Below are 26,865 nucleotides of genomic sequence, written 5' to 3' on the forward strand. Positions count from 1 at the left end.
CACTCCCCTTCCTCAGACCCATCCCCAAACAGGCCTGTTTTTCACTGGTTCACCTCCTCTAGGGTTTTTGTTTGTTTTTGTTTTTGTGAGAAGCAAGGCCTTCCAGTTATTGGCTCAATCACCCCTAAGCTCAGGTTCGTTGTTAGTGGCTCAGCAACCTCAGCCTGTTTATAGTCCTAGTTAACATTTATTCATTGTGTATTGTGTGCCAGCCACTCTGCTCAGCACTTTCCTGTACTCAGCCTTCACTGACTCCAAGAACTTGAGTGTGGTTTTGCTCAGTGAAATCCCAGATTGCTTTTAGAGTAATCGAGTAATATTGAGTAACAGTGTTATCCCCAGTGAGAGGGGAAGACTGAGGCTCTGGAACGTAGAGTGACTCACCCAAGGTCACACTGTCGTTAAGTAAGGGCCCTGTGATTTCTCTCCAAACAGGTGGCTGCCTCTCTGCATTCTTAGAGTAAGTGGAGTAGAAATCACACCTCGGTCATGTGGATCAGCAGGAAATTCACTCTGATCTGTGGTTCATTTTAAACCCAAAACATACCACAGTTAGTATGTATGATGTTTGCTTTTTTTTCCTTACAAAAAATGGAAATCACAGCCCCATATTTATCATCGAAAAATCCTACCATGTAAGCTGACACCTGCTTTGCCTTTTCTCATACTTCCTGTGTAGACAATCACACCTGGAACTTAAACCAACAATAAACTTCAGTCGTCCTGTAAAGGAGATGGGGCTCTGGGGTCCGGAGGGAGACTTGATCTTCCAGTGCTGAGCACTGTTAGCTGCGTAAGAAATACTCCTGACCAAGGTTGAGCCAGCTTCCTGGGCACGGAGGCTGTGTGTAGATAAAGGAACACTCTCCACAGCACATTAGAGGGAGTTTCCCCTGCTCCTCTGCACTGCCTTTCCCTTGGGGAGCTCAAGGCATCTCCACAGCCCTCAGGCAGAACCCTGGGTTGTGCTGAGCCTGTCCAAGTCGCCACAGGGTCGCCACTGCTGGAACCTCCGCCTCAGTTGGACCAGAACCCAGCTGGGCTTCCTCCTAAACGCAGCTCCTCATTCAGAGCGGCCTCGAGGGCTCTTCTGTTTCCTTTTTTCCTTTACACGTACCAGTTTATCGTCTGACGTGTTTAGGGTGACAGTGTTTGATTAAAAGATGATAATTCTAATCGTTTTGTGAACGTTCGGTCATTGCTGGCAGGTTGGAGGCGTGCGTTTCTGGGGAGGTGGCTCCTGGTAACGAGACGGCTGTGTCCCGCGTGCGCGGGGCGCCGCTCAAGGCTTTGGCACGCATCCTGTCAGTTAATCCTACAGCTGCTCTTCTGCCTTCTCACTGTGAAAGGCCGACGGAAACTCCTTCCGCGGGCTCTGAGATCAGGAAAGGCACTTGTGAGGCTGCCTCAGGGAGTGTGCTCAGTCAACAAGAAAACAGCTTCGTCCTGGGAGGTCAGCCTGTTTTCCCTGTGCGCTGCCGGAGAAACGGCTCAGCAACCGCAGCCACGTGGAGCACCCTCGGGGCTGCCCTGCCTCCGAGTGCCAGCCTGTGCGTCCTGGGCCCCTCGCCCACCGGCAGTTCTCAGCCACCAGGCTTTCCTCCTCCTGTTCTTGAGGGAAAAGGCGGTTGTCAAAAATGACTGATAAAAAAATGTGTCCTAAAGGCTTCCTCCTGCTGCCTGACTCCTGTTCGCACAGGCCTCCTGGCAGGCAGCTGTCCCCAGCTTCCCCCCGAGTCTCCGTGTGTCTGACGTCACAGTTCCGCATCTTTCAAAGTCAGGGACCTGTGGCCCGTTTCCCCTTCTCCTTCCGCCAAGTGTCCTCTGCATGCACCGCCTTTCCGCCTTCCCACTCCGCGGGTGGGTGGAGTGCGGCCAGGCAGCAGTCGGGTGCCTCCCAGGTGACATGGGAGTAAGGGGGGGCTGCGTCGGAGGTAAGTGGTGCTCAAAGCAGAAGTCGTCATTTGGTGACATGGCAGAAAGACTTAAACTCTCCACCTAGATCTAAACTGATGCGAGGGCACCAGGAACCCCTTTTACTCCTCGTGAAAGAGGCTGCTGGTAACCTAACTGTAGTTTTGTTTGTCAGATTGGTGATTTTTCAAGAATCCTGTTTTCTGGTGTCTTGACTGAAACCTTTCCAGTGATAACTGGGCAGATGATGAATGCTTACCATTCAGGTCTAGGTTTGAGTTTGGAAGCATCCAGTTTCAGTTTACTCAGCTCTCAGTTGAAAAACCTGCTTTCTTTTTTGGGGGTGGGTGGGAAAAAGAACCATCCAGGGACATACTTGTTGCTCGGGAGTGTTCAGTTCTTCCCATGCCTCCCATGTGAGTGGGCAGAGTAACAAGCTAAATAAAGTTTGTCATTTTATTGTATGTCAGTAAACATTTGGGAGGCCTGTAGCGGTGCACTGGGTTTCAGCTAATACGGCATTGGGTGTCTCAGAGAGCACCCCCCCGAATGGCCTTTAAATTAGAGACTTTGGGTAACTAGTGAAATGTTTGCATTTTATAAGTGTATTTAAATTTTATCGCTGTTGATTTTTATACCAGGAAGTCAAGTTCAGACTGCCTTTTCATGGAGAAATATTTATAACATCATAGAATTTTAATGTTAGAAGGGGCCTTAGACATAATTCTAGCCTTACTTTTTAGACTGTTGATCCAGGCCTTAATATGCATTTAAAAACTAATATTCAGCAAGTACAGCACAGGGAAGGTAGTCAGTAATATTGTCATAACTATGTGTGGTGCAGGTGGGGCCTGGAAATAGTGGGGGGTGCTTTGAAATTGTAGGATTGTCTAACCACTATGCTGTACACCCGAAACTAATACAGAGTAATATTGAATGTAAAAAAATGTATATACTTCTGATAAAAAAAACAGCTAGAAAGGGCCTTTCTGGTGGAAGTGTAAAGATGACTGCAGGACGTATTACTCTTCAAGACCTTCCTCTCCTGTCCGGGGGGGAACAGAACCGTCAAGTACGCGTTCTGGTTTCGTTGGGTATCGAGCACAGTGTGCAAATGGATGTTATTCTGGGTGGTTCAGCTCCGTTGGAGACAGGGACAAGGTGGCCCTGGGACGTGGACTTCTTCCTCCAGTAGGAGCCTACGCGAGCAGGATTGCGCCTTGTTGCCCCTCTCCCGAGGCCCCGGTCTCACTGGCTGTCACCACTCTTTTATAATCCGGTAGGGTGCTCTCTGGTGCCCTGGCAGATTTTTGCCCCCATCCTATTTCTGCTTCCTGCTTGCACCTTCTTGAGTGGCCAGGCGACCCTCCAGCATGGCCTTTCTCTGTGACCCTGTGCCTTGCTCTCTAGGACCAGGTGGGGCACATAGTTGAGAGCCTGGTGGGAAACTTGAGGTGCTTCCCTGGAGACAGGGATACAGTCTCATGCACCCCTCTGTCTGTTCTTCCAGAGTTTGCAGCTCGTCTTCCCTTTTGCTCTCTTTTGTCTTCCTTCTCTCGTTACAGATGGTCCATATTTAGCCACGTGCACAGTTGGCTCTGTTAGTGAGTCTGTTCGGAGGTGGGAGTGACATCTCTCCCAACTTATTGGCATCTCTGAAGCCTGGTGACACGGTGCAGCTGTGGTGTAAACGGGGCCAGTTGTGAGACAGGCTATTAATAAAGGTGCGAGTTCTGGGGTGTTCCAGGGGACCCGTCCTCAACGACCCCACACAGCACAGAGACTTAGGAAAGGAAAACACAGCTATCCGTCCTCTCTGTTTACTTCTTTGATGGCTGTGAAGTTCGGGCATTTGAGGATTTGTACGTAGGAAGAAAGAAACAAATGGCATTTAGCATGTCACTGATGCTCCGGCTGAGCAGGAGGCTCGGCCCAGATTTGCTGTCCTGCTTTCTTAGTAATTGAAAAGCCTGAAATCAGCTTCCCAGAAGAGAACAAATAGGCATCTAAATTGGAGGCTTCCTTCTTATGGCTTATTGATGGTGTTGTGACTAAATAAAAAGATCTTTCCCCATAAAAGCTCAAACTTAAGGTTGTTTTTCTTTTCTTTTTTTTTTTAAAGTTGGCTATTTGGAAGAAGTCTTAGGAGATAAAAGGGGGAAAGAAGTAATATTTAGATAAAAATCCAAGCAAACCAATTAAATGGCTGGTGTTTTTCTGTGGCTGTTTTCTTGGGTGCCCGTAACACCAAGGCAGGCCTCCTGTTTCTCTCCTAGAGTTACGTTCAAAAGAAGCAGAGCTTTAGCATCGTGCGTGGTTCTTCTCATTAGCTGCAAACAAAACACATTTCAGTAATGAGGGCAGAGGTCTCTGCAGCTCAAAGCGGGGATGAAGTGTTCCTGGGTGGCTCAAATCTCGATTCTAGTTGGAAGTTTAATGACTTGGGGGAAACAGGACTGGATAAGAATCTCAGATTGGCCCTCCGCCCCCACTGTGCTCACACCCTGGCTGTGTGGGGTGTGTCCTCAGGTAGGGGCTGTGGGCTGTGCGCTGAGGGGAAGTGACACTGCATGGACGGGTCCTTTCTTGTTGCTGTCGTGAGATGGTACACAGCTTTTCAAAGAGAACCCCTGCGAGAAAACAGATTGTGCATGTGATTCTCAGGACAGTGAGAGGATGTATAAAGACCTGTTATAGTAGCATGATGGGCCCGTCTTACAACAGTGCCAGAGCCGTGGGGCAGGTAAAATGTGCTACCGCTGAGTCTAGAATTTAGATTTCCTGACAACATTGACATTTCTATGATTTCTTTTCTCTAAGGTTTTTTTGTGTGTATGTTGTTTTTTTACCCTGAATGATATTTTAAAACCTTAAAATGGTAATATACAGAACTTCTCCAAACTCCCTACTCTAGACATGACTGGAGTCAGGAAGGAAGAGCAGGCGACATCTCAGTACCTAAGAGAGGTCAGAGTGAAGGGAGCAGACAGGAGCCAGCAAGTGCTGTGATGCTAACATCATGGCTCCATTGGCACCGTCTGGGTCCTTGTGCGAGAGGAACCACTGTGTCTCGTTGCTGGAGCAGGGACGACAAATGCCAGCCAGGCCTCCAGGTAGAAAGGTGCAGCTCATTCCCCCACAGGTAACTGCCAAGTGGCCACCTTCCATTTAAGACATGTGTGGCCTCGGGTCAGTCACCTCTCTCAGGCTGTCGTGGGTTTCTCTAAGGCATTAAACATTAGAATTCTGTCATTTGCAGTAATCCACGTGCAGCCCCTGTGGACGCCTTTTCTTGAACTCAGGTCTGCAGAGGGGCTCAGACATACCTCCTTTGGGGCGGTGGGAATGAGAGGAGAAAGGGTTCCGTCGTGGCTCTGTAATGACAGAGCACCTGCACGGCAGTGTGTGTGCTTCCTCAGGAGGCCAGCCTGGGGAGAACTGTCTCACGGAGCCTTTCGTTCCCTAGACTGGCTGCAGTGACAGGTCAGGCCAGGCCACCGCAGTCGTGCTAACCTGCCAGTCCACTCACGAGCTGGCAGGTTTGTTCGCGTCACCTGTGTGCACTGCATTGTCCTGGACGTGGTAGGGAACAGAGTTAATCCGTAGCAAGGCCTTTGCCCACAGCTCTCCCTAGGCGGCTGCCTTCGCAGTCAGACCAAGAAACAACACAGGCCGCCTTTCCCAGGTGCCAGGTGCCAGGTGCCGCCACAGGCAGGGGCTCTGTGCCTGGGGAAGGGAACCTGGCTGGGGGCCTGGCCTCGTCCTCTCTTCTCTCCGTGGGCCCTCTGGCCTAAGCCAGCCAGGACTTGTTACGACTTAGTTAAATCTCATTCTTTGGTCAGAGGGTTTAGATACTAGAAGTGTCCATGTGTCTTGTTAGTGTTCCCTAGAAGCTTACATGTCATTATACGTAAAGTGACTTAAAAATGAAGTGAACCGTGCCTTCAGGGTAAGAGGAGGGGGGTAAGAGGACCCCCTTTCCCCCAAGTAGCTTTTGGTGGATGCTGGAGAAGGAAGTAGTGGTCTTTGTAGTGGCAGGAATCAGGCCTGCTTGATCTGGCCTGTACGTTTTGAGGTTTTTGAATGTCAGGTTTTCTTAAAGTGGGATTCAGGCCATATGGTGAGGGCCAGGTGACACTGCATAAGAGCCTCTGTGCCCTGGGCCCCAGGGAGGTTCCGCGCACACTGTGGCTTTATGTCCGGGGCCTGACTGAACGCCACTGCTTCACCAGCGCCTTGGTGGCGTCACGAGTGCAGTGGAGCGATCCCTGTGATGGATTTCCTTCTGCTTTCTTCTCAGACTCTGTCCACTGCAGAGTATGTCCTCTGTCAGTCTTGGAGCAGGTAGAAGCCTTCAGAACAACGTGGGAGACTTGAAGCAAGTAGAGAACTGAGGAGGGGAGGGGTGGTTGCTCACCTGATTTTCTGAACCCAAGATTTCAGTCCGAAACTGCATTTGAATCCTGCTTTTTATAATTTCCTTTCACATAATTTCCTTCCAGTGTATGGTATTTGTAATTCGAATCATATTAAAGCTGATTGAATTTGGGCCTTAATAGTTTGGACTTCTTTAAAAACAGATTCTGTAAAGACCTAGGTTACCCAGGGGTGTAAGGTTTGTTAACTTACTGTGTGAAATTGTAGGGACATTACCTCCCTACTCTAGGGTGAAACCACACTCCCATGTGACTCCCTTAAAAATTGCAAGGAGTCAGACTTCAGAGCAGGGGGATGGAGGGAGAGGATTCGCAAGTGCTCTGTAGGGGGACGGGAGGCGTAAGCTCACGCAACTCTTAGTAGCAGAGCCCAGCAGCACGTCTCCAGTGTCATCTCCCTACACAGGCTCCTAGTCTGGCTGTTAGAGTCTACTAGGCACCTACCTGGCAGCACTTGGCACGTTTGCATGTTAAATGATACTAAAACAGCCTTCATTTAAAACTATTCGGCAAATCAAGGTTTTCCTAATTCTAAATGGTGTTTTCCCCAGGTCTTTATGAGTTGTTGAAATTTTCCCATGTACAGAGGTAACTAGCAGACATAATGGATTAGAAAGGGCTTTAGGCTGAGAACTGAGAGAAAAATCCTAGGTCAGTCATAGGAAATACAGGGTGGACATTAATAGACAGCAGAGTTGGAACTGAGAGAAATGTTCTCAAAATCCAGAAAACACTGAAATCACTGTTATTACCGAGTGATAACTTACCACTTAGTAAAGACCCCCTGACCCCGGCCGCATTAAACACTCTCCTCCCAGCTGTAAGATGTGGGGGTTAAGAGAACAGGTCACTTCACGTTTCCCCTTTTCATGTTGTTCTTGCTGGTTAGCGGAGAGTGGATCTTGGATAGAAACATCGCATTAGAACTTTAATAAGTTGCTTTTTGAAACAGTTGTTTCCATGCTACAGATATTTGGAGCAAAGTATGTTTATTGAAATACATTTTTATAGAAATATTACAGAACCTGTAATTGAAAACTCACAGCAGTATTTTGGAGAGTGGTGTGTGCTTAATGTTTATTTGTGGGTTAGCTCCGAGCTTCCTGCTGCTGTTTTAGATCCATTGGCTGAGTGAACGTGTTCAGGAGTCTTTTCAGACCTAAACTGTTTTGTAGAATGGAGTATTTGGTGCTTAAATAATGTATAAATCCAGTTGGACAGGAGCTGCCTGTCAGTTTTATTAACTTTGACCTTTTCTCCCATTATAAAGATGGTTCAGTAAATATTTAATGGGCCCCTTATAGATCCTGACAGCCGGAGCCGTGTTCCTGGAAACTGGGATAAGTACACATGATTAACAAATGCCGCTTAATCACCGCAAGTCAGCTTTCAGGGCAGGTTTTGTTTTTGGGGAGAAGAGTTCTTCCACCCACGTGTGCCCTTCGGGATGCAGGGTCCATGGAGGCTGCCTGAGATGGCTGAGGCTTCGAAGGAACCCTTTCAAAGGCAGCAGCAGCCCGCGTGCATCTCTGCTGCTTTGCTTTGCTTTGCTTTTGTTTGTTTGTTTGTTTGTTTGTGCAAATGATCGAAATGATGCCAGGTGGGCAAAACTGCCCTGCCCCTCTGCCTAGTTAGCAGGCCCTTCCACTCGAGGAGTCAGCAGGGCTGGAATGGCTGAGCTTGCATGGACCCCAACAAGACAGAGCAGAGAGCCAGAGGAAGCTGCCGCCTTGAGTGGGGGACCCCTGCCAAGCTGTCTTTCCCTTTAATTCCATAAAGCCCCGTGCATATTGCACTCATTGCACATTCTGGTGGGGACGATCGAAACCAAGTAGCTGACATTTTGAAACATTGTCTTTCAAACTTGTACTGTCCCTCGCTTCCATTGATCCCCATTTAAGAACCCTGTAGGAGAAAAACAAACCTGAGCAGAATTCATTGGTCTAAGATGAGTTGTTAAAACCAAATTATGCCTCCCTTTTCCACCATGAGAGGAGCTCCATTTCCATTATGAACGTGATAGATCTTTGTCTTGTATTGTGCAGCCATAAGGCTCCCGCAGCAAATCGACCACGTAAATCAAGAGGCTGTTAAAAAGCAATATGGATGCTCCAAACAGACATTTCAGTCTTACTGGGTGACTGGAGATCTTCATTTTTATAGCCACTTGCAAGAAGCAGATCATTTCATTTGGTTTTGTTTTCCTTCATTCTCTATTTGTGTGCAGCCCGATGGCTTAGGTGAGGCCATTTATTTTTCAGAACGTTATTACCCTTTGCATCCAGGGCCCAGCCCCTTTTAAACGGTGGTCACCAGTTTCATTACCATGAGCTGGGGTGTAGCTGACTCTGCAAAGGAAATCTATCCTTCGAAGAGCATTTTGAAAAGAAATTGATTCAGAGCTTCAGAATGAATTACTGTTTGTTGTTCAGTTAGTTCTAAGTAAGCGTCTGAAAGACCTTGCTTAACTTGAGGGAGGGGGAAGAACCATACCGGATGTCGTGAGGGGTCTCCTCCGCATTCTTAGCTTGTCATTTTCACACTTGGAGGTTTTATTTACATCTGCTTGAATTCAGATACCTTTCAAGGATCATTCTGTTATCGACAGCTTGATGACAACTCTTATGATCTGAAGTACAAAAGTGTGGGATTAAAAAGGGAAACTAGGAGCCACTATCACATGTCAAGTTGGATATAAGCTCCATTTGTCAACGAGTGAGAATTTGTTGTATTTAAATCAAAAGACCCTTGTTGTAGGAGTTGGGGTGAGGGGGATTGTCTGCACTGGGGCACAGGGGAAGTTTCTGCAGCGATGGGAAATTTCTATAGCTTGTTTTGGCTGGCAGTTTTACAGAGGTACACATTATCAGAACTCATTGCCCTGGTAGGCTTGGCTCACTGGGTAGAGCACCAGCCCTTGGACTGAAGGGTCCTGGGTTCGATTCCGGCCAAGGGCACGTACCTCAGTTGCAGGCTCCGGCCCAGTTGGGGAGCGTGCAGGAGGCAGCCAATCGATGTGTCTCTCACGACAGTGTTTCTCTCTCTGTCTCTCCCTCCCTCCAATGGAAAAAAGATCTTCCCTGAGGATTAAAAAAAAAAAAGTGTGCTGCTTCCTTACCCCTACCTTATCCATTTATGTGGAAAAGGAGTGAAAATACTTCATCCCTGGTCTTCATGGAGTCTGTATCCATTTGTATCCATTGTCCTAAGCTGTCCTGCTGAGCTTATGGTTGACACTTGTGTCTTAACCACTGAAAGCAGAGGCCCCGAGCTTCTCACCCCTGAGCCCGCCTGTGTTTGAATCTGTTTGTAAGCAGCCTTGTGCCCCCTGGTTTATTGCAGTGGTCTCCGAGCACATGGTTTTTATTATAAGCAGGACATGACAGTAGCAGGAGTTCCCAGAACTAACTTATCTCTAAGAACTAGTGGATCTTTTTATAAAAAATGACACTGGCTTTGAAACTATTTACATAAAGCATATATATGAATGGTAGTAAAATATAAAGTAAAAATTATTCTAATTCTACTACTTAGAGATGCACTATTAACATTTTAGAGAGCATCTTTTTAAGTGTCTCTCTGCTCACAATGTAACCTGTTTTTACAATTCACCGAAATGGTGTGAACTCCTCTTTATGTTCTAGCCGCCTCCCAGCCCTTGTTGCCATTTGGATCCTGTCAGGCTCCCCACCGTGTGACCCTGTGCTGAGCAGCCTCATTCATGTTCTCGTCTGTTTTTCTCTCTCCTTCTGATACATCCCTTGAAGCAAAATATTAGCAGCTGTGTTAGAAATGATTTAAAATACCTGAAGGGGTAAGGCCTGTGGGGTCCTGGCCCCGTGCCGCTCTGCCCGGCCCGCACCTTACCTGTCTCCCTGTCCGGCGTCTCTGCAGTTGCAGTACCACGCGGGCCTGGCGTCCGGCCTGTTGAACCAGCAGTCGCTGAAGCGCTCCGCCAACCAGATGGGAGTCTCCGCCAAGCGCAGGCCCAAGGCGCAGCCCACCACCCTCGTCCTGCCTCCGCAGTGAGTAGGCCCGAGCAGGCGCGCCGTCCGCGGCCAGCGCTTCTCTGTGCTGCTTTTTGGCTAATTGAACGTTTTTTTTGCGAGATTGTGTGTTTTTTCCTTTTCTTTTAAAAAAGTATCTGTTAGAAGGGAAACCTAGTATGTGGGTAACATGTTTTGCATAGATCTTAAGTGAAGAGTTATAATACAGTTCAGAGTATGCGTTTTGTGACTTTTCCACCTAGGATTTTAAGACCCTTCACAGCTCTCCGTGTCCTGGTCGCGTTCCCGCGGCAGGCAGAGGGAACGTGCAGTTGTCCTTAATCCACCAACTGGACAACCGGGAGCTGGCATCAGACTTGGAGCTGGGCTCGCCTGTTTCCTTTCTAAATAGGAATACATGTGCCCTTCTTTTTCTCAGCAGGAGAGATGACTGTGAGGTTCATGAAGTATACAGCTGGGTACTTTTTTACACATGTTCACCTCCGTGTAGCTCTCCCCAGATTAAGCCATGTGGCCGCCAGGGCCTGGATCGCACAGGGTCCTTCCTCATAATCCCAGTCTACACACGTGCCACCCCCGTCCCCAAGTTTAACACTGTTCCCATTCGTTCTTGAACTTCGTATTCATGGATCGTACAATAGGAAATACTTTGCATCCGCTTTTTCCCCCCTCATCATCTGTTAGATTCATCTAGGTTGTTTGTTCTTTTTTGTAGCCGTGTAATATTCCTTCTAAAATGCCACAGTCAGTTCATTCATTTTCCTGTTGGGTGGCTTTGCCCCAGGAGCCCCCGGAGATGAGAACCAGGGCTCACTCAGTGATGTGGACTCAGAAATGTGAACACAGCAGTCTTTGCTCATGGCTTTTCTGTCAGCGTGCACTCCCCCAAGGGGGCAGGCCTCCCCACAGGCTTGATGTGGACTCGAAACACACGCCCTCGCCCATTGTGCCCCTCAGTTATTTCATTTACATCCTCAGGTACAAACTACATTTTGAAATTTCCAGTCCAGAGAAGTGTCTGCAGATGAAACTCACATATTTTGCCTTCACTTATTTTCTGTTTGATTAGCAAATATTTATTGTACCTACTATCCACCAGGCACTGTCCTAGGCCCTGGGGATAAAGTCATGAGCAAGACCGACGTGGTCCCATCTTCCCAAAGCATTTTGTTTACTGATAGAAAAAGACCAAACAAAAGCACCCCTAAACAAATGAATACATACAACAATATAGTAATTTCTGGTTATGATTGGTGCTTAGGAAGAGAAGACGAGGGTGGTAGGGATGACTGGGGGAAACTTTTTAAACCCAGATGGTCAGAAACGGCCTCTCCGAGGAGGTGACATGGTGGAAACTTGGAGAGTAAGGAAAAGAAAGGCCAGTGAGGAGCTAGGGGTGTTTCAGGGGATGGGTGGGGACCTCTTCTCACCGGTGGAAACTCTTCTACCACTGTCTCTATGACTTTCAGGTTTTCTTCACGATTCACATTTGCTCCCAGAATAGAATGAACATAACCAAACAGCCTCCACCAAGCTATTTTTTGTCTGCTGCAGGCACAGGTGCCTTGTTTTTCAGACTAAGGGACTGGTTCTTTGAGTGATGCAAGGCAGAGTGTTCACCGTCCGGCAGAAAACTTCCTAAGGAACATGACTCGGTCTGTTTTCTCATATGTTGATGTGGCGATTCTGTAAACCTCAACTCCCAGCTCTCAGAAGTCTAATGGGCCTTGTAACTTGTCATTTTCTCTGCATGGATTGTCTCTGAGGCAGGACATTGGCGAGAAGTGAAAGACTTTCTAATGGTCCCGTAAGACTGGAGCCAAAAAGTGTGTGTTGCTAACACTCTCCTGACAAAAGTCCGTGCTTGGTCCATCTGTTCGCCATTTGTTAATTTGCATTGGCTTGAAATCTGTTTACAGGTGACATGCTATTATGAGGACACTTAGATGCTATTTTAAGCACCAAGGCAATCAACAGACTGTTCTCATGCCAGAAAAAAAGGAGGTGTTCACAACTGTCATTATAAATTTATAACAAATCACTCAAAATACTTAGTTTCAAAGGGAATAGTGGTTACTGTGTCTTAAGAATACAAATGTTGAAATGATTTTCGATACTTAGTAGCCTATTTCCTGTGAAAATTGACTGTCGCCTTTTCACAGCATTGAGCTTTCTGGGCTCTCATTATCCTGGAATCCCTTTATAGAGCTACTGTCCGGTAGGTAGGATCTATACCTCAAGGTCATTCAGTGCACTTTTATTGAGCATCTACTATGTACCACTTCATGTGTTAGATATCAGGGCAGAAACACCAATAAGACATAGCTGCTGGCTTTTTTGTATTATAACATTTTTTAAATTAAAAACAGGATACTAGTAATACATACATTGTCGTAGGTTTTGGGAAAAAGGAAGAGAACAAAAAAGAAAAAACAATAATACTTTCACCCTGAGAAAGCTGTTGTTAAGGTTTTGATGGATACTGTTCTAGACTTTTTAAAAAAAAAAAACCTCCAAAAAGGATTATATTGTTCTGTGTCACATCTCAATACTTATTGAATGTAGTTGTTAGATTTTAAGGTGGTATAGATTAAATTTGTACATTAATCACCATTTATGAATATTATGGTTGTATTCTGTAGAACACTAACTACAAACTTTTTATTATGAGCATGGCATAACTATAAAATACTCTTGTTATTAAGAAAATCCCTTGCACTCTCATATAAAACAACACCTGAATCCTTCATGGTTGCCACACTAGTCATCTATTGTTGTATAACAAGCTTCCCCAAAGCTTAGTGGTTTAACAACAGTAAATGCGGCTTCTCATATCTTCTGTGCATTGGAATCTGGGAATGGCTCGGCTGGGTGGTTCTGGCTCGGAGTGTCTCATAAGATTGCAGTCAGCAGCCAGGGCTGCACTCATCTGAAGGATGGGCTGGGATTCAGCGGTCACTTCCAGGGTGGCTCACTTACTTGGCGGGCAAGTGGGTGCTGGCGTTCGACAGGAGACCTCAGGCCTCTCCACAGGGGGCCTGAGAATCCACGTGGCTTTGGGTGACTTCTTCCAGAGCAGGCGACCTAGGAGAGTGCGAGCCCACGGAGCCTCTCCTTTTGATGGCCTAGCCTCAGACGGACGACACATAGCATCAGTGCCACCTGCCCTGTGTGCTAGAGGTGAGTGTGACCGACATTCCGGGCGGGGCAGAGACGCCCCTCAGAAGGAAGGAGTGTCGGAGTGTCCAGTGAAGAGAGACGTCGCACAGATGGGGAAGGACTGAGCCTGGAAGCTCCACTCAGTTATTTTTCAGAACATATGTGCTCAGGGCCTTTTGAGTGCTTGGTTCTCTGCACTGTGCTGGGACTTGGAGGTGAATAGGCTATAATTGTGACTTTTGGGAAGCGCAGAATGGAAACAGGAACAGCAAAGAGGGAGTCACAGCAGGGGGTGCCACGCCTAATGATGTCCTGGCGTGCCCGAGACCCATGCAGGCCAGCCGCACGCCACCGGGCCTCTCTGCATGTGTGGAGACAGAGCCTTCGCATTAGTAAGGGAGCTGGATGCGTCCTTGCGTAGGTTTGTGGGATTCTAAGGAAAGGTTTGGATTGAACACAGCAAAGGCATCCAGTGAAGGTCCAGTGACTGGGCTTGGGCAATGGCTCCTGCCAGCAGGTGGGGGCAGTCAGGCCGCCTCGACAGAACCCCAGCTCTGCCTGAGTGCGCAAGACCACAGGCCCAGCAGGCCTTTTGTACAGTGTGTTTGTTTTTAAAATGCAGCACTCAGATTCCCCTGTGTTCCCATAGGGTTGGTGATTTGTGGAATTAACGATTCATTGCTGGCCTCCCCTCTGAAGAAGCTTGTGAGAAGACAAAGATGTTCGTGGTGAAAGATCTTTCATTGAGTTGGCTTTCAGAGGGCGCTGATGAGGCCGCTCGCTCCCCCCTCCCTGGCTCCCGAGGGTCCGCGTGGAGTCTCGAAGGGGGCACTGTCGCTTTCCTAGAGTGTGGGCCCGGTGCTGGGCGGCGTGGTCGGGCCCTGACCTTGTAGGATTTCGGTCCGTCTGGCCAGTGGCTGTCATGTTTGATCTGTAAGTTGTATATTGAGACATCTCTGTATTTAACAGACATCCGTGGAGGTGTCTCTGGCGTTGGTCTCAGCTTCACGGTGTGTTGTTAGTGTCCTTCTGGGTGACTGTGGGTGTTGGTCGGCCCCGGTGGACACCCAGGACTCCGGCTGCATGGCTGCTGTGAGGAACACTGGCTCTGGCCATAGCAGAGGTGAAGGCTCCTCTGCTCTTATTCTGGGCACGCAAGCTCGCTCATGTTCGAGGAAATAAAATTGTTTTACAGAAAGGTTATTTTAAAAATATTACCTTCACCCCCTGGGAACTGTGGAGACAGGCGTTTCTCTTGTGTCACATCCTTTCTTGAAAAGGTCCCGCCTCTAAATCAAGGGCAGTCCCCTTCCCAGGCCCCGCCTCTGCCTAGTCACTGGGCGGAGGGGAGGGGTGCCATCCACGCTCCGCCAAGCATAGCCCCCCACTTGCCCACCAGGTCTGGGCCCCACTCACCTGCCTCAGCCACAGCTGCTCTGGTCTCCTTTCCCTGTCATCAGTGTTCCCTTTTTCCCGGGTCGGTCCTGGTAGAGTGCAGACATGCTAACGCAGACCCGTCTCCATTAAGGGCGCCCAGCTCGTGACCCCATTTCTCTCTGCCCCCAACCCCCTCCCCTCTATATCAGGACTCCCCAAAAGCATCGACTGGACTCAGCTGCAGTTTCTCGCCACCCAGGCAGCCACTGTCTGGTTTCTATCTGTCCCCTTGTTTTGCCTCAACGGAACTCCACGGAAACGGCATCATGCAGGACGGTCTTCTTTCTGGCATCTTTGGCGCCACGTGGTGATTGGAGACTCATTTATGTTGTATGTCTCGGTGGCTTGTTCCATTTTCTGGCTGAATAGCGGGCCCTGGGGTCTGTCGGAGCCTCCTGGTGGCATTTCCCCAGCACCGTCCTCTGCGCCAGTGTCGTCTGATGCCTTCGCGAGTGCAGGCGTCTTCCCCTCCACTCCTGTGCTCAGATGACCTGCCTTGGGTCTGAGTAACAACCACACAGACGGCTGGCAGGGACTGTGTGGCTGGAGGGAGACGCCGCAACTTGGGAGGTAACAGCAATGGCACGCACGCCCCGGGCTCCGGTGTGTGAGCTACCGGCTGCCGTCAGCGCGGCCACTGACTTGGCCTTGGGAATTGAGCTGAAAGAGACTCGTTTTCTGCTGCTGCCTTGCCCACTAATTCCCGAGAAGATCAGCGACCTGAAATGACACGTGGTGCTCGTACAGATGACTGGTTCCTTCCACGGTGTGCAGTAAACGCCGCTTCCACTCCTGAAGGAGGGGCTCCTGCTGTCTCCTGCTTAACGTGAAACCAGCAGGAACCACACGGAGCAGAACAACCACATAAATCCATCCCAGACACAGAGACGAGGGAGGCTGGGGCTTATCGTGGTCACGGACGTTTAAACCAGCGAGGCAGGTATTTGGCAGGATGGTGGCACACTCCGCCCAGAGGACCCTGGAGCTTCCTGGCCATTACGTCACCCTCTCTGCTGCTGACCTTCAAGACCTGTGCAGGGAGTCGTCAGCCACCCAGGCGGGACTCCAGGTTTCTCTAGTTGCTGTGACGTTACAGACACTGTGGTACCGGTGCCATCAGGTAGTGACTGTGACCTGCTTCCTTCAGGGACCTGTTTTCTTCCTGATGACTTGGGACTTGATATTTTGTCGAGGGAAGAATTTGTTGTGTTGCTAAGTTGATGTTAAATTCTTGGGCTTGAGTGCTGATAGGCATGAACAGGAACAGGCATCGCTTTCCATTGGGGCCGCGTTTGCCTCCAAGCAGAGTAACAGTAGGTGAGCCACGGCGGAGGAGAGACTGGTGCGTGGCCACGAGCTTTGGAACCCAGAGCGTTGTCCCCAGTCCCCTTTTCTAGGGATGTGTGTGGCCCGGGTGAGCTCCCCTGGCTGGGCTGGCGAGTGTGCTGACTGTGCCGCATGTTCCCAGGAGGACCCAGAGAACTTTGCAGCTGCGAGTTCCCTGAGTTTTAGAAAAAGTCATCAAAACTTGAGAAGAAGTTCGCTAAGTCCTTCTTTCCCCTATTGGCAGTATTAAGTAACAATATTCACGAAATACCGCTGAGAGGCTGTGTAATGAAGAAATAATCCTTGGCCTTGGTGGCTGTGATGCTCCAGAAGAGCTGAAATTGAGAATGTAATTAAAGATTAAAACAGTGTTTGCACTCTAGAACATGGAGGACTCTTCCTCTCCGCGTGGGACCACGTTAATAAGGAGGAGATCAGTTTCCAATAACCAGCACCTCGAGCTCCGTTATTAGCACACGCTTAAGCCACCCAGCTCAGTCCAGGGTTGGAGCTGTCCCAGGAACGGGGGGGGGGGGGGGGGGGGCGGGGGACACCAGCCTCACCTCAAAAAATGTGCCCACGCCTGTCCCGTGTCCTGGGTTTGACAGGAACGGTCACTAGCGAGGTCCCCGGCTGCTCTGCCGCATCCTGTAACTTCATTGTCTTGTTTGTCAACAGGAAAATGTTCCGTCTGTTGGTTTCAGCCAGTTTTTTGTGCAGGGTTAAAGGTTGGAAGGAACTCATGTAGCTAGCTGGCTGTTTCAAGGTTTTATAATTGTGGCTGGGAAGGGGTGAGGACACTATAAATTTTGTCACAGCATCTCGACAGTGACGGGAAGAAACCCTGGTGGCCCGATACCTGGTGCCTGGGCTGCTTGGAGCCGCCGCCCCCGAGTGAGCAGGGGAGCCCGGGCCTGCCCCCGGCTTGTCACGTTTCACGGCGCGGCCCTGTTTCCTTGTCTTCCTCTGCTCTGGGTTGGGGTTTTTTTTGGTTGCTGTTCATAATTGGTTGGTTTTCCATTTGCTCTGAAGTAGAATCCATCTTCACTGCTGCCTTGTTCTCGCTCTTTTAGTTTCTCATCCCAGGGCTGGAGGAGACACTCGGAAATAGTCCTCAAAATGCCCTTTTTTATGTGTTTATGTGCTCGTGTTTGTGGCGGGTAGAGAAGGAGCATGTGTCTCTCAGTCTGTGCCATTGACTAGGGAAGGGAAACGTGGTTCAGTGGCTGGACAGACTGCAGCTCGCAACTCCTGCAGGGCTTTCCCTTGAGCCCTCCCACAGCGCTGCCACAGCCTGCCTGCCCGGGCTCTGGTCACCCTGGCAGCGCCTTGGGGACCGGGGCTCTCTGGGTCTCCTTTGCCGCCTGGCCTTGGCTCAGGTACTGAGGGCTGAGTGAACGAGTCCTAAAGCCAGTTCCCGTTTTTGCTGCGCCACACACACAGCCACGCACTTGTGCACACGAGCACGTACACAGACACACGCGCACCCCGTGGGTGGGGTGGAGAGCGTCTCTTTACAGGAGGTTCTGGGCCTGTTTGCACTGCTCATGTCTCCTTGTAAGTTGGAGGAGTGAGCGCTGGGTGTTGAAATGCCTGGGAACCAGGCACAGACAGAAATGCCTGCGGGGGAGGACTGGGAGCTGTGGCCAGTCCAGCCCTGCCGAGCGAGGCGGTAGGATCCGTCCAGAGGCCCAGGCAGCCGGCAGGCCCCAAAGCCAAGCAGAGAGAGGCCTTGCAGTTGCTGCTGCCGGGAGCAGCAGGCCTGGTGGCAGGAGCGGGGTGCTGTGGACAAGTGGTTTGTCAGGAAGATGGATCGAGCAGCAGATGCAGATAGGAAGGCAGCCCTTTGTAGCTGTGTAACAGCTAATTGGCTCAGGCTCCTTATCTCATCCCTTCTCTCTGGGCAGGAGGAAACTGGGAGAAATAAAGGAGGAGTTGCTCATAAATGTTAATGTAATAATCTGTCTGCGGAGAATAAATAGAGGGACGTTTTGTTTCAATGCTCCGTGTCCCCGTGCTTCATTAGCATATGTTGCAAAAGATCTGTCTCCCCCAAGAGAACTACATTTAGTTCAGCCAGTAGCCACTACTGAAGTCTGTAGCCGGGCAGGGGTGTCGTACGTTAGAGGCACAGCAGGGCCTTGCTCCCCGCTTCACCCAGACAAGTGCTGGCCATGGCAGGAGGCCTGGAGGAAGTCCTGGGGCCTGGCTTGTGTTCCAGGCCTTCTGCCTGCGCCTTTGTCCCTGGGTTAGGCCTCTGCGTGCGTCTGCTCAGCGCTCTAAGGCTGGGTCTGTGCTCCCTGGGCTGGGAGTAGAGGTGCAGGCAGAAGCCTGTCTCCAAACAGGCGAGAAAGGTGGCGAGTTCCCGTTCAAGCGCAAGCTCAGGTGCTCGTAGCTGGGGTGAAAGATGGGGAATTCGCTTTGCTTTAAGCCACTCCACCCTCTCCTTCCCCGGTGCTGGAGGGCGGAGGTAAGATAAAAATAGCGGCTAATTGTTGAAACTGGTGGCAAGAACATAATGCTGTTGATGAGCTCATTATACTGTTTTATCTACTTTTGGGTAAATTTGAAAATGTTCACAGTGAAATGTTTTTAGAAATATGGGTCTGGAGCTTGGATTGTTACTGAAGAAACAGTTTTGGTAATCAGCAGTGCAGGGTTGGCAGAAGTGTCGGGAGTGGGTCGGGTCCACCAGGGCTAGTGGAGGGAGAGCAGAGGGGGGCAGGGAGGTGGGTGCAGGAGCCCTGCCGCCCGCCCGCCACGCGGCACGTCAGCCCTTTCTGTCTGGGCTGGTCCTGGCCTCACTTTCAGCTACTCTGTCCTCTTTGTCTCAGACCTGCTGTGACACAGACTAAAGTTTAAAACTCAGTGTCTTCTGTAGATACTGAACCAAGGAGAGACTGTACAAAATAGAGAACTGTAATAAAGAACCTGGCCATTAGCACAACATCAGGTGTGGCAGCCTGCGGAATCGTTTAAAAATCCTGTTTCACTGCACCTGTAATTGCACTTCTCCTTTGCACGGTAACGGTATCCAGGAAGACAGCTCCCGGGTGCGGTTATTACATCACTGTGGCCATTCCTGGGCAGAGGCGGAGAGGAAGCAGAGACCGGGTTGTGTAGTGCAGCTCTGCAGATGGGGCCGGCTCTTTCTTTAATCTTTTTGCATAACAAAGAGCTTCGGGATCTCTCCTATTTCACACTGTGCCTTTCCGGACCAACGACGCTGTTTGTAAGAGAAACGCTTGCACTCTCTTTAAATCTTTCTGTTCTTTCCTGGAATGGAAAGTAATTTTGTTGGTCTTTTGACGTGTCTGTCTCTCTTTCTCTCTGCCATGTAGGCTACAAGTAACCCACTGATTTTGGCCCAGAAAGCCCCTATTTAAGGTTATAAGTGATGAAGCAGCGAGCCAGCTTCTCTGTTCACCTGTGGTGGACACTGTCCCTGAGTTCTAACAGCTCCCGTGCCCCCAGTGATGAGAGCGGCGTGGGTGGCAAGTGGCTGTGTCTCTGAGCTGAGTCTGTGGAATAAATGGGTTTGGATCTGGTGCACAGTTGTTCTGAGGGTCCTCACCCGTGGTAGACACAGAGGGATTTTTAGTAATTAGACACGTTATACTTAGTTCTAGCTTCCGGAGGCATTATGTATACCATCTCCAAGTCTGCTCAATGGAAAGAACTGGATGTTGTCTCTTTGTGGAGGCAGTTTATCAGCCTCGATTAAACTGTGAGCTCAGGCCCTGCTGGTCCTTAGAGTGACCTATCCAGGGCAGTCCTTGCCCTGGAGACACTCTGACAGCTGGGTAGCAGTGGGCTAGAAAGGGATCAACCAGCCAGGCGTGGGGAACCTGGTCCTTCTCCAGAGATGAGGGAACTGTAGAGCCGTGGTGGCCAGTCTTGGCTACATGTGAGAACACACGGGAGCCCTCTGCGGGGAGAGGCCCCTCGCCCACATTTTTACACGGCCCCCAGGACGGCTTCTGTTTGCACCTGAGATTCAGGACCACTGCCTCTGGAGGGCCCGGGGACACTCCAGGAGGGAGGCGCCTGGGAAAAGTGTCAGAACACCTGTCAGACAAAGGAAGGATCGTTGTGGGGACACTTGGTGGAGCTGATTTGCTCACGGCCGCAGATGGGGACCTGCTGGAATTTCAAGCCCAGAAGGAGGTGGGCCTAACTTGGTTGCTTCCTCGGTGGCTACCAGACATACCCACTGTGGTCAGTACCAGTCACTTCCCTGACCAGTTCAGCTGTGACCCTTGGGGCCCCAGAACATGACAGTCTGGTGATACTTTACTTTTTTCTTTGAATGTATTTTTATTTTATAGTAGTGGCTTGGTCCTTCTAGTTAAATTTGTATCTGTAACGAAGCATGTTGCAGTGCCATTATGGACACTTTTACATAGAGTTATGTAAATCAGAAGTACATTTTAGTTCATGGGAGGGTGTGGACTCAGGAAAGTTGCAGTTCCCTATAAGTGGGCGCCTAGCATAAGAGAGGCCCAGTGCCTGTTCCCCACGAGGAGGCAGAGGAAGGGCAGGGCAGGAGCTGCAGGGCTCTGGGAAGCGGGAACAGCCGAATGAGAGCAGCCGGCTCCCGCTCACTCTTCCCCTGGTTCCCGGAGCCCGCCTTCTGCAGTGTGAAGGACACACAGGTCCCTCGGCCCCTGAGGAGACTCGCTGGGGCCCAGGGCCACTGCATTTCCCACTGTCCTGGAGACCTCATCTCCTTGGGTGCCACGGTGTGACAGAGACTGGGAAACTGCTGTGGGCGTGGCCTGAGTCACTGCTCCCTTCTCGGGCTCTAACTGAGGCAGGCACCCTCATACATGTACACCCTTCTTGTCTTTGTCCCTAGAAAACTTGTTTTTCACTGTTTAGTAACCACAGTGAGAGACTTTACCAGGCTTGAGTCTCAGATCAAACTTACAGAAGACTCTCGTTTCTGGACACATCCTGGTAGGACCAGACAGCCTTTGGGATCCCCTGGCACCTGGCCACAGGGGGACTCCGTTACGTTACCGTGGCTGAGCCAAGCCTCCCTGCGCCAGCCCCCTCCCTCCTCCCTCCTCCCTCCTCCCTCCTCCCTCCTCCCTCCTCCCTCCTCCCTCCTCCCTCCTCCCCTCCTCCCTCCTCCCTCCTCCCTCCTCCCTCCTCCCTCCTCCCTGCGTGTGTGGGGCTTGGACAGGTGGTCCTGCTGGCTCAGTCTCTCACAGGAAGGGAACTGCTGGGTCTACAGACTTGCAAACTCCACACACAGCTGCACCAGCTCCACACACAGGCTTCCTGACCCCAAGAAGAAACCCAGGGGTCTTGAGCTAAGATTCAATAACCTGCCCCTCTCCACCCCCCGCCCACTCACTGCAGCCCATAAGTCCTGTTGCATCGCTTGTCTCTCCTGTGCTTGCATCTCGTGGCTCCACAGGAAATACCCTTGTACGTCTCTCACAGTCTCCAGTACGGTTTCACTTCACTGGGATCAAATCCAAGCACCCTAGTTCAAGAAAGATGGTCTGTTCTCTCTGGTGTAAAATAGATTTAATTTTGTGTGTGTGTGTGGACATGAGCACCTTGGGAAAAATAAAATCATTGAAATGAAGTCAATAAAAGCCACCAAATTCCTTTTTCTTCTCTTTGCTAGAAACTCCATTTCCTGTCTGTTAGAATGGACCCCCCGCCCCAAGTGTGGCATGCACAGAACTTGACTTTGCACATCAGATTTGGGGCTAGGACTGGCTCCTACAAATTCACGTCCTCTCTCCTGTTGTTGTTGTTGTTGGCACTATTTTTGTTTTTAACAAAGGGCAGTTACAATGCAAAGGTGTCCTAAGACCAGTTAATTCAATGCAGCTCATTCAGCAGACATTTAGACAGTATGTGGCATTGTCCTACCCCTAAGGAACCAAGAGCCGGGAGGCAGCCTCCTCCCCACTTCACCGGTAGGGGAACTGAGGGCGCAGGCCGTGAAGTGCTCCCCTCAGGGAAGCCACAGTTACTGTAGCAGGGCCAGGCTGCAACCTCTAGACTGTCCCCTACCACTCCTGCTGATAGTCTGCTACCATCTCCCGCTCCTGGGCTCGGTGGGTGGGGGGCAATGGAGGAGGGCGAGAGGGGAAAACCAGGGTATTAAAAAATTGTACCTTTTTAGGCGATGTTTTGGATGGTATCACAGAGTTCCCACCTGTGCCTTGCTCTTTGAGGCTTCCCCAGGTTGGACGCTTGGCTGGCTGCATACTGAGTCCCGCCCGTGAACCCAGCAGCCGCACAGCCCCTGGCTCCTGGTCCCTTGCGGGGGGGGGGGGGGGGGGGGGGGGGGGGGGGGAAGGGGTGGTTTCGGCATCTGTGTGCTAAGAACCCCTCTTTCTGCTTCAGCGCTCCGTGGCCCTGGAGCGCTCCCCTGTTAGCTCTGCTTTTTGGCAGAGAAGCAATACTTTATTAGCTCATAGGAGCAGATATTTCTGTTCTACAAATGAGCCCAGATTTATAGAGTCAGAGTTCAAAGAAGTGAGACGAGAGAGTACCAACCAAAGTCAAATCTGCAGCGAGGGGAGACGCCGCCGGGCTGGTTGGTAATGGAGGCCAGCACGAAGGCGCTCATTCGGTTTTTATGTGTATCCTCTGGGGGTCCTATTACTCTCCTCGGCTTCACAGATGATGGCGCTGAGGCTCGGACCTCGTCCAGAGGCTCCCGGCTGGGAAGGGGGGATCCTGGTTCCAACCTGGGCTCCGGGACTCCAGAAGCCACACATCTGAGCTGCCCAAGTAGAGTTGTGCCCTGTATTCGTCTCTGTCGTAGATTAGGTTTCTGGAAGCAGGTGCTGAGGTGGAGTTTGGGATGAGTATCTTTATTAGGGATCAACACCTATGAAAGGAAGGGGAAGAAACAGGACTGGACAGGAAGACTGCAGACTGTGAGACGGGCCCAACAAGCCTCGTCCAACCCAGGAGGTGTCCAGAGTGAGTGTCGCCTGGGAGAGCTGTCCTGGCCGGTTATACCCCTCGCTCGGTCACGGGGACCCAGGAAGCCTAGCCTGTGAGGAGGCTGCTGGCACAGCCCCCGTGGCCGGGCCGCAGGTTCCCCGGGAGAGGGACCTGCCGCGGCATCCGTTTCGGGATCTTTGTGAACTGTGCTTCTGCCGCCGCGGGGCTCACTGCTGGTCTCTGTTGCTGGCGGATTGGACATTGTTGGCCTCGGTAACTGCATCAGTTTTGTCTAGTGCAGGACGGTGCTCTTGGCCCATTTCAGCCACTGTGGCTGCTTTGTTTCTTGACCCACCAGACTGACCGTGGTTGGCTGCTGTGAGTGGCAGGTCACTTTGTCCACTTGGTGGTACAGGGACCGTCCACCCTCACACCTCTCCCATGTGTCCGTGCCTGTGTCTGTGTCTGAGACTTTCTTGTCTTGACCGGTCCAGTCTCTCCTCCTGCACCTTGACACTCTGACTGGACCTCTCACCACTGCGCAGGAGTCCATGTAGTCTCACCTGCGCCGCCTCTCTGCACACATGGCTGATACCTGGCTGCACTGCTCGAAGCCCTGCCCGTTGGGAGGCTTGCCCCTCCCCACTGGCGGTCATGCCGCCCAGTGTTTCTTTAGCTGTGTGAAGTTTTGGCTTGTATCCACATACCAAGGCGGCCTATCCATAAAGCAGGCTTGGGCTTTCCTCTCCTCCTCCAGTTGATCACATAGGGCCGCCCCACCCCAATGCAGCCATAGACCCAGGCTGTGGGAGGGGTGGGCCCCCATGGTGGGTTGATGGGGTTGGGGGCTCTGGCTCTGCAGGTGCTCCGTCCAGGCTGGCTGCTTCCACCTGAGCACTGATGGTCGCTGGGCCTGCACATTCTCAAGATGCGCTGGGTCTGACAGCCACAGAGGCCCCCGGACATTGTGCTTCTCTCCTGTGGGAACAGTGCAAAGTGCAGTGACTTGTGTTTTCTCAGGGGTCCTAGCAGAACTGGATACGTGTGGAAACAATAGCTCCACTTAAAATGTTAGTTCCCGGTGGTGGCATCTGAGGGGATTTCTCGCGACAGGTGCAGGCTTGGGTCCCTGGTGGCACCTGTGATTTCTGTGATGCAGCTGAACTTAAACATAGAAGGTGTCTGTTGTTTTGTGTGGCAGTCTTCAAGATACTTGAGTACAAGTAGCAGTTATGAAAAACTGTCAGAAGTTGTCGTGGAAGGGAAGACAGGCTCTTCTTGTAGTGCCTCTGGGTTATGATTTCAAAGGCAGGGCTCATCTCTCTTTGCTCCTGAGCACACCCCCCAGGTTCTGCGTGGATGCCGATGGCATTGACTAATGAACTGACCAGTGGTTATGGATTTCCCGCTCCATGTCTGATTAGTGCAGTGTTATGTGCCCTTGACTGAGGAGCTGGCAGTCCGATTGAAGGGGGAAATTATGTTCAGAGGCAGATGAGAGAGTATCAGTTCCAGATGACTCGTCCAGACAGTCCTGTGTGAGCTTGTGAGCTGACATCCTCCAGGAGGTGCCTTTTGGCCAGATCTGCTCTCACAGGAACCCTAGGTCTGCTCGGAACCTGGGTCCCGGGGCAGGACTGGCTTTCAGTCTGCAGAGCGTGGAGTTCAGGGTGAACCAGGAGATCGCATCCTCCTAGGGTAACCCTGAGTTCAAGGACCAGGTGGGCTGCATGACCATGGCATGAATCCAAAGGACTGGCTGGTGGTTCTGGACCTTGTTTGGAATCAGACACTCCCCGGCTTTAGAAAATGTGTAGGCTGCTCGGTAGAGGAGTCAGGGTGCTGGGTCCTGTTGCAGGGACCAGGGATCTGGGAAGCCATACCAGACAGGAGCCTGGTCTCATGGAGGGGTGGTCTTGTGAGCATGTTCAGAGTCATGCACTTTCAGGGCCTCAGGTAGAGGCCCATGGACAGAACAGAAGGTGCCCATAGAGCAGGGAAGGCTCCAGAGCGGCTGATCTTGGAGCATCACCAAGGTGCTAGTGGTGAACTGTGTTGCAGGGTCTGCGTGGGCTCACCCACGGGAAGGGCGAGCACTGCTGGGGCCGTGACCCTTCGCAGGTGAGGCTGGGGCTGGACTCGGAGGAGGCAGAGCCTTTCTGTAAACAGAAGGTGTGGGAGGAAATGCCAGGGGGCTGCGGGAGGACAGCGTGAGGAGCGCCAGCACTGAGCCGCTCCTGGGGAACTGGGAGGGTGGCGGGTTCCCGCCGGGCTCCGCTAGTTCCCTTTCTTTCAAGGTGAGTGTATTGCTTCCCAGTGGTGGGTGTTAAAATACAGCTGTCATGCCGAAGGAGATTATAGGTGAGTTGATAGTGATGTCTGGAATGTGGGTCCTGTTTTAGTTGTGTGTGTTTTTTAAGTCTGTTTATGTTGGGGGGGTAAATAAAACAGGCTGGTAAAATATAAACAATTGCTAGAGTGGCTAACATGGGAGTTTATTATACAGTTTTCTCTACTTTGGGATGTGTTCAGACATTTCCGCAATAGAAAGTTAAACTGAAAATAGTATAGCTGCTTGCACAGCCTGCGAGTGCATGCCAGACTGTGCCCTCGAAGTGGTGGAGATGGTCAGTTTTATGTCATGTGTTTTTTACCACAATTTAAAAAATGGTTAAGATGGCATATTTTTGTATGTATATTTTACCACAGTAAAAAAATAATACACATCTTATCCACAAAGGGATGACGTCAGATTGTCACTGGCGGCCACACGCCCTACTGAGGAGGCCTCCTAAGACATACTTTGAGCCTGGCCGGTGGCTTGGTTGATTAGTGTGTCGTCCCGATACACCAGGGTATCGGGTTTGCCCCCTGGTCAGGGCACATACAAGCATCAACCAGTGATGCATAAATAAGCAGAAAACAAATTGACGTTTCTCTCTGTCTCTCAAATAAATTTTTTAAAAGACAGTATTTCCATGGTGTGGAAGGTGAGGGGACCCCTGGGCTCCTGCTGCTGTCCTGAGGGGAAGTTCCAGGCAAGGTGTTGGAACCAGCCGCTTCCTTGCTTTGTGGTTTTGCCAAGAGGAAGCTCAGTCTTTAATTAGTGATGTTTGAATAATGGAATATCTTCAGCGTGATGAGCTGAAGATATTCCTTCTAATAATCACCAGCTATTTATATAATGGCCGTAAGCCTTGGACTCTTCACCCATAAAATAGAGATTACAGTTGTTCTGATGTTTAAGTGAGATAAAAGTGTAGAGAAGCCTCGCACGGTTTCTATCTCCCTACGCTCTGAATCTCCCGTCAGAAGGAGGCTTGTCAAGCGAGGGGCTCTTGCGATAGGTCAGTCACAGCTGAGGTGTTCATAGCTGTAAGCAAGCGTAGCTCTGTGGCTAACAGAGAATGTTTCCTCAATATTTACTTGGTCATTTTTTTAAAATTAAAAAGTGTGAGTAATCACTATGCTAGAGAATGTTGAAAAAGGAAATGAGCTCACAATTTTACTTCTTTAATACCATGATTTTATTTAACTTTGTTGTATTTTACAGAAATGATTTTCTCAGCTCATAGTTTTTTAAAAATTGTAAACCTAAAAGTCAGCTAATTCGATCCATGTCTTAATAGACAGGAACTCTTACCTTTTCCAGCAGTCTTTTGCTG

At 50.4% G+C, this 26,865-nt stretch overlaps 1 protein-coding gene across 2 annotated transcripts in view; it reads left to right on the top strand.

The window, feature by feature from the left end:
• Positions 1-26,865, top strand: part of MED27 (mediator complex subunit 27) — a 144,434-nt gene that overhangs the window by 49,084 nt on the left and 68,485 nt on the right. For both annotated transcript variants that reach the window (XM_016196596.2, XM_016196597.2), the window contains exon 3: positions 10,245-10,375. In XM_016196596.2, the coding sequence (XP_016052082.2) occupies positions 10,245-10,375 (131 nt within the window). The remainder of the gene's footprint in view (positions 1-10,244; positions 10,376-26,865) is intronic.

The sequence above is a fragment of the Miniopterus natalensis genome, chromosome 12, assembly GCF_054644295.1.
Source record: "Miniopterus natalensis isolate mMinNat1 chromosome 12, mMinNat1.hap1, whole genome shotgun sequence".
Classification (NCBI taxonomy): domain Eukaryota; kingdom Metazoa; phylum Chordata; class Mammalia; order Chiroptera; family Miniopteridae; genus Miniopterus; species Miniopterus natalensis.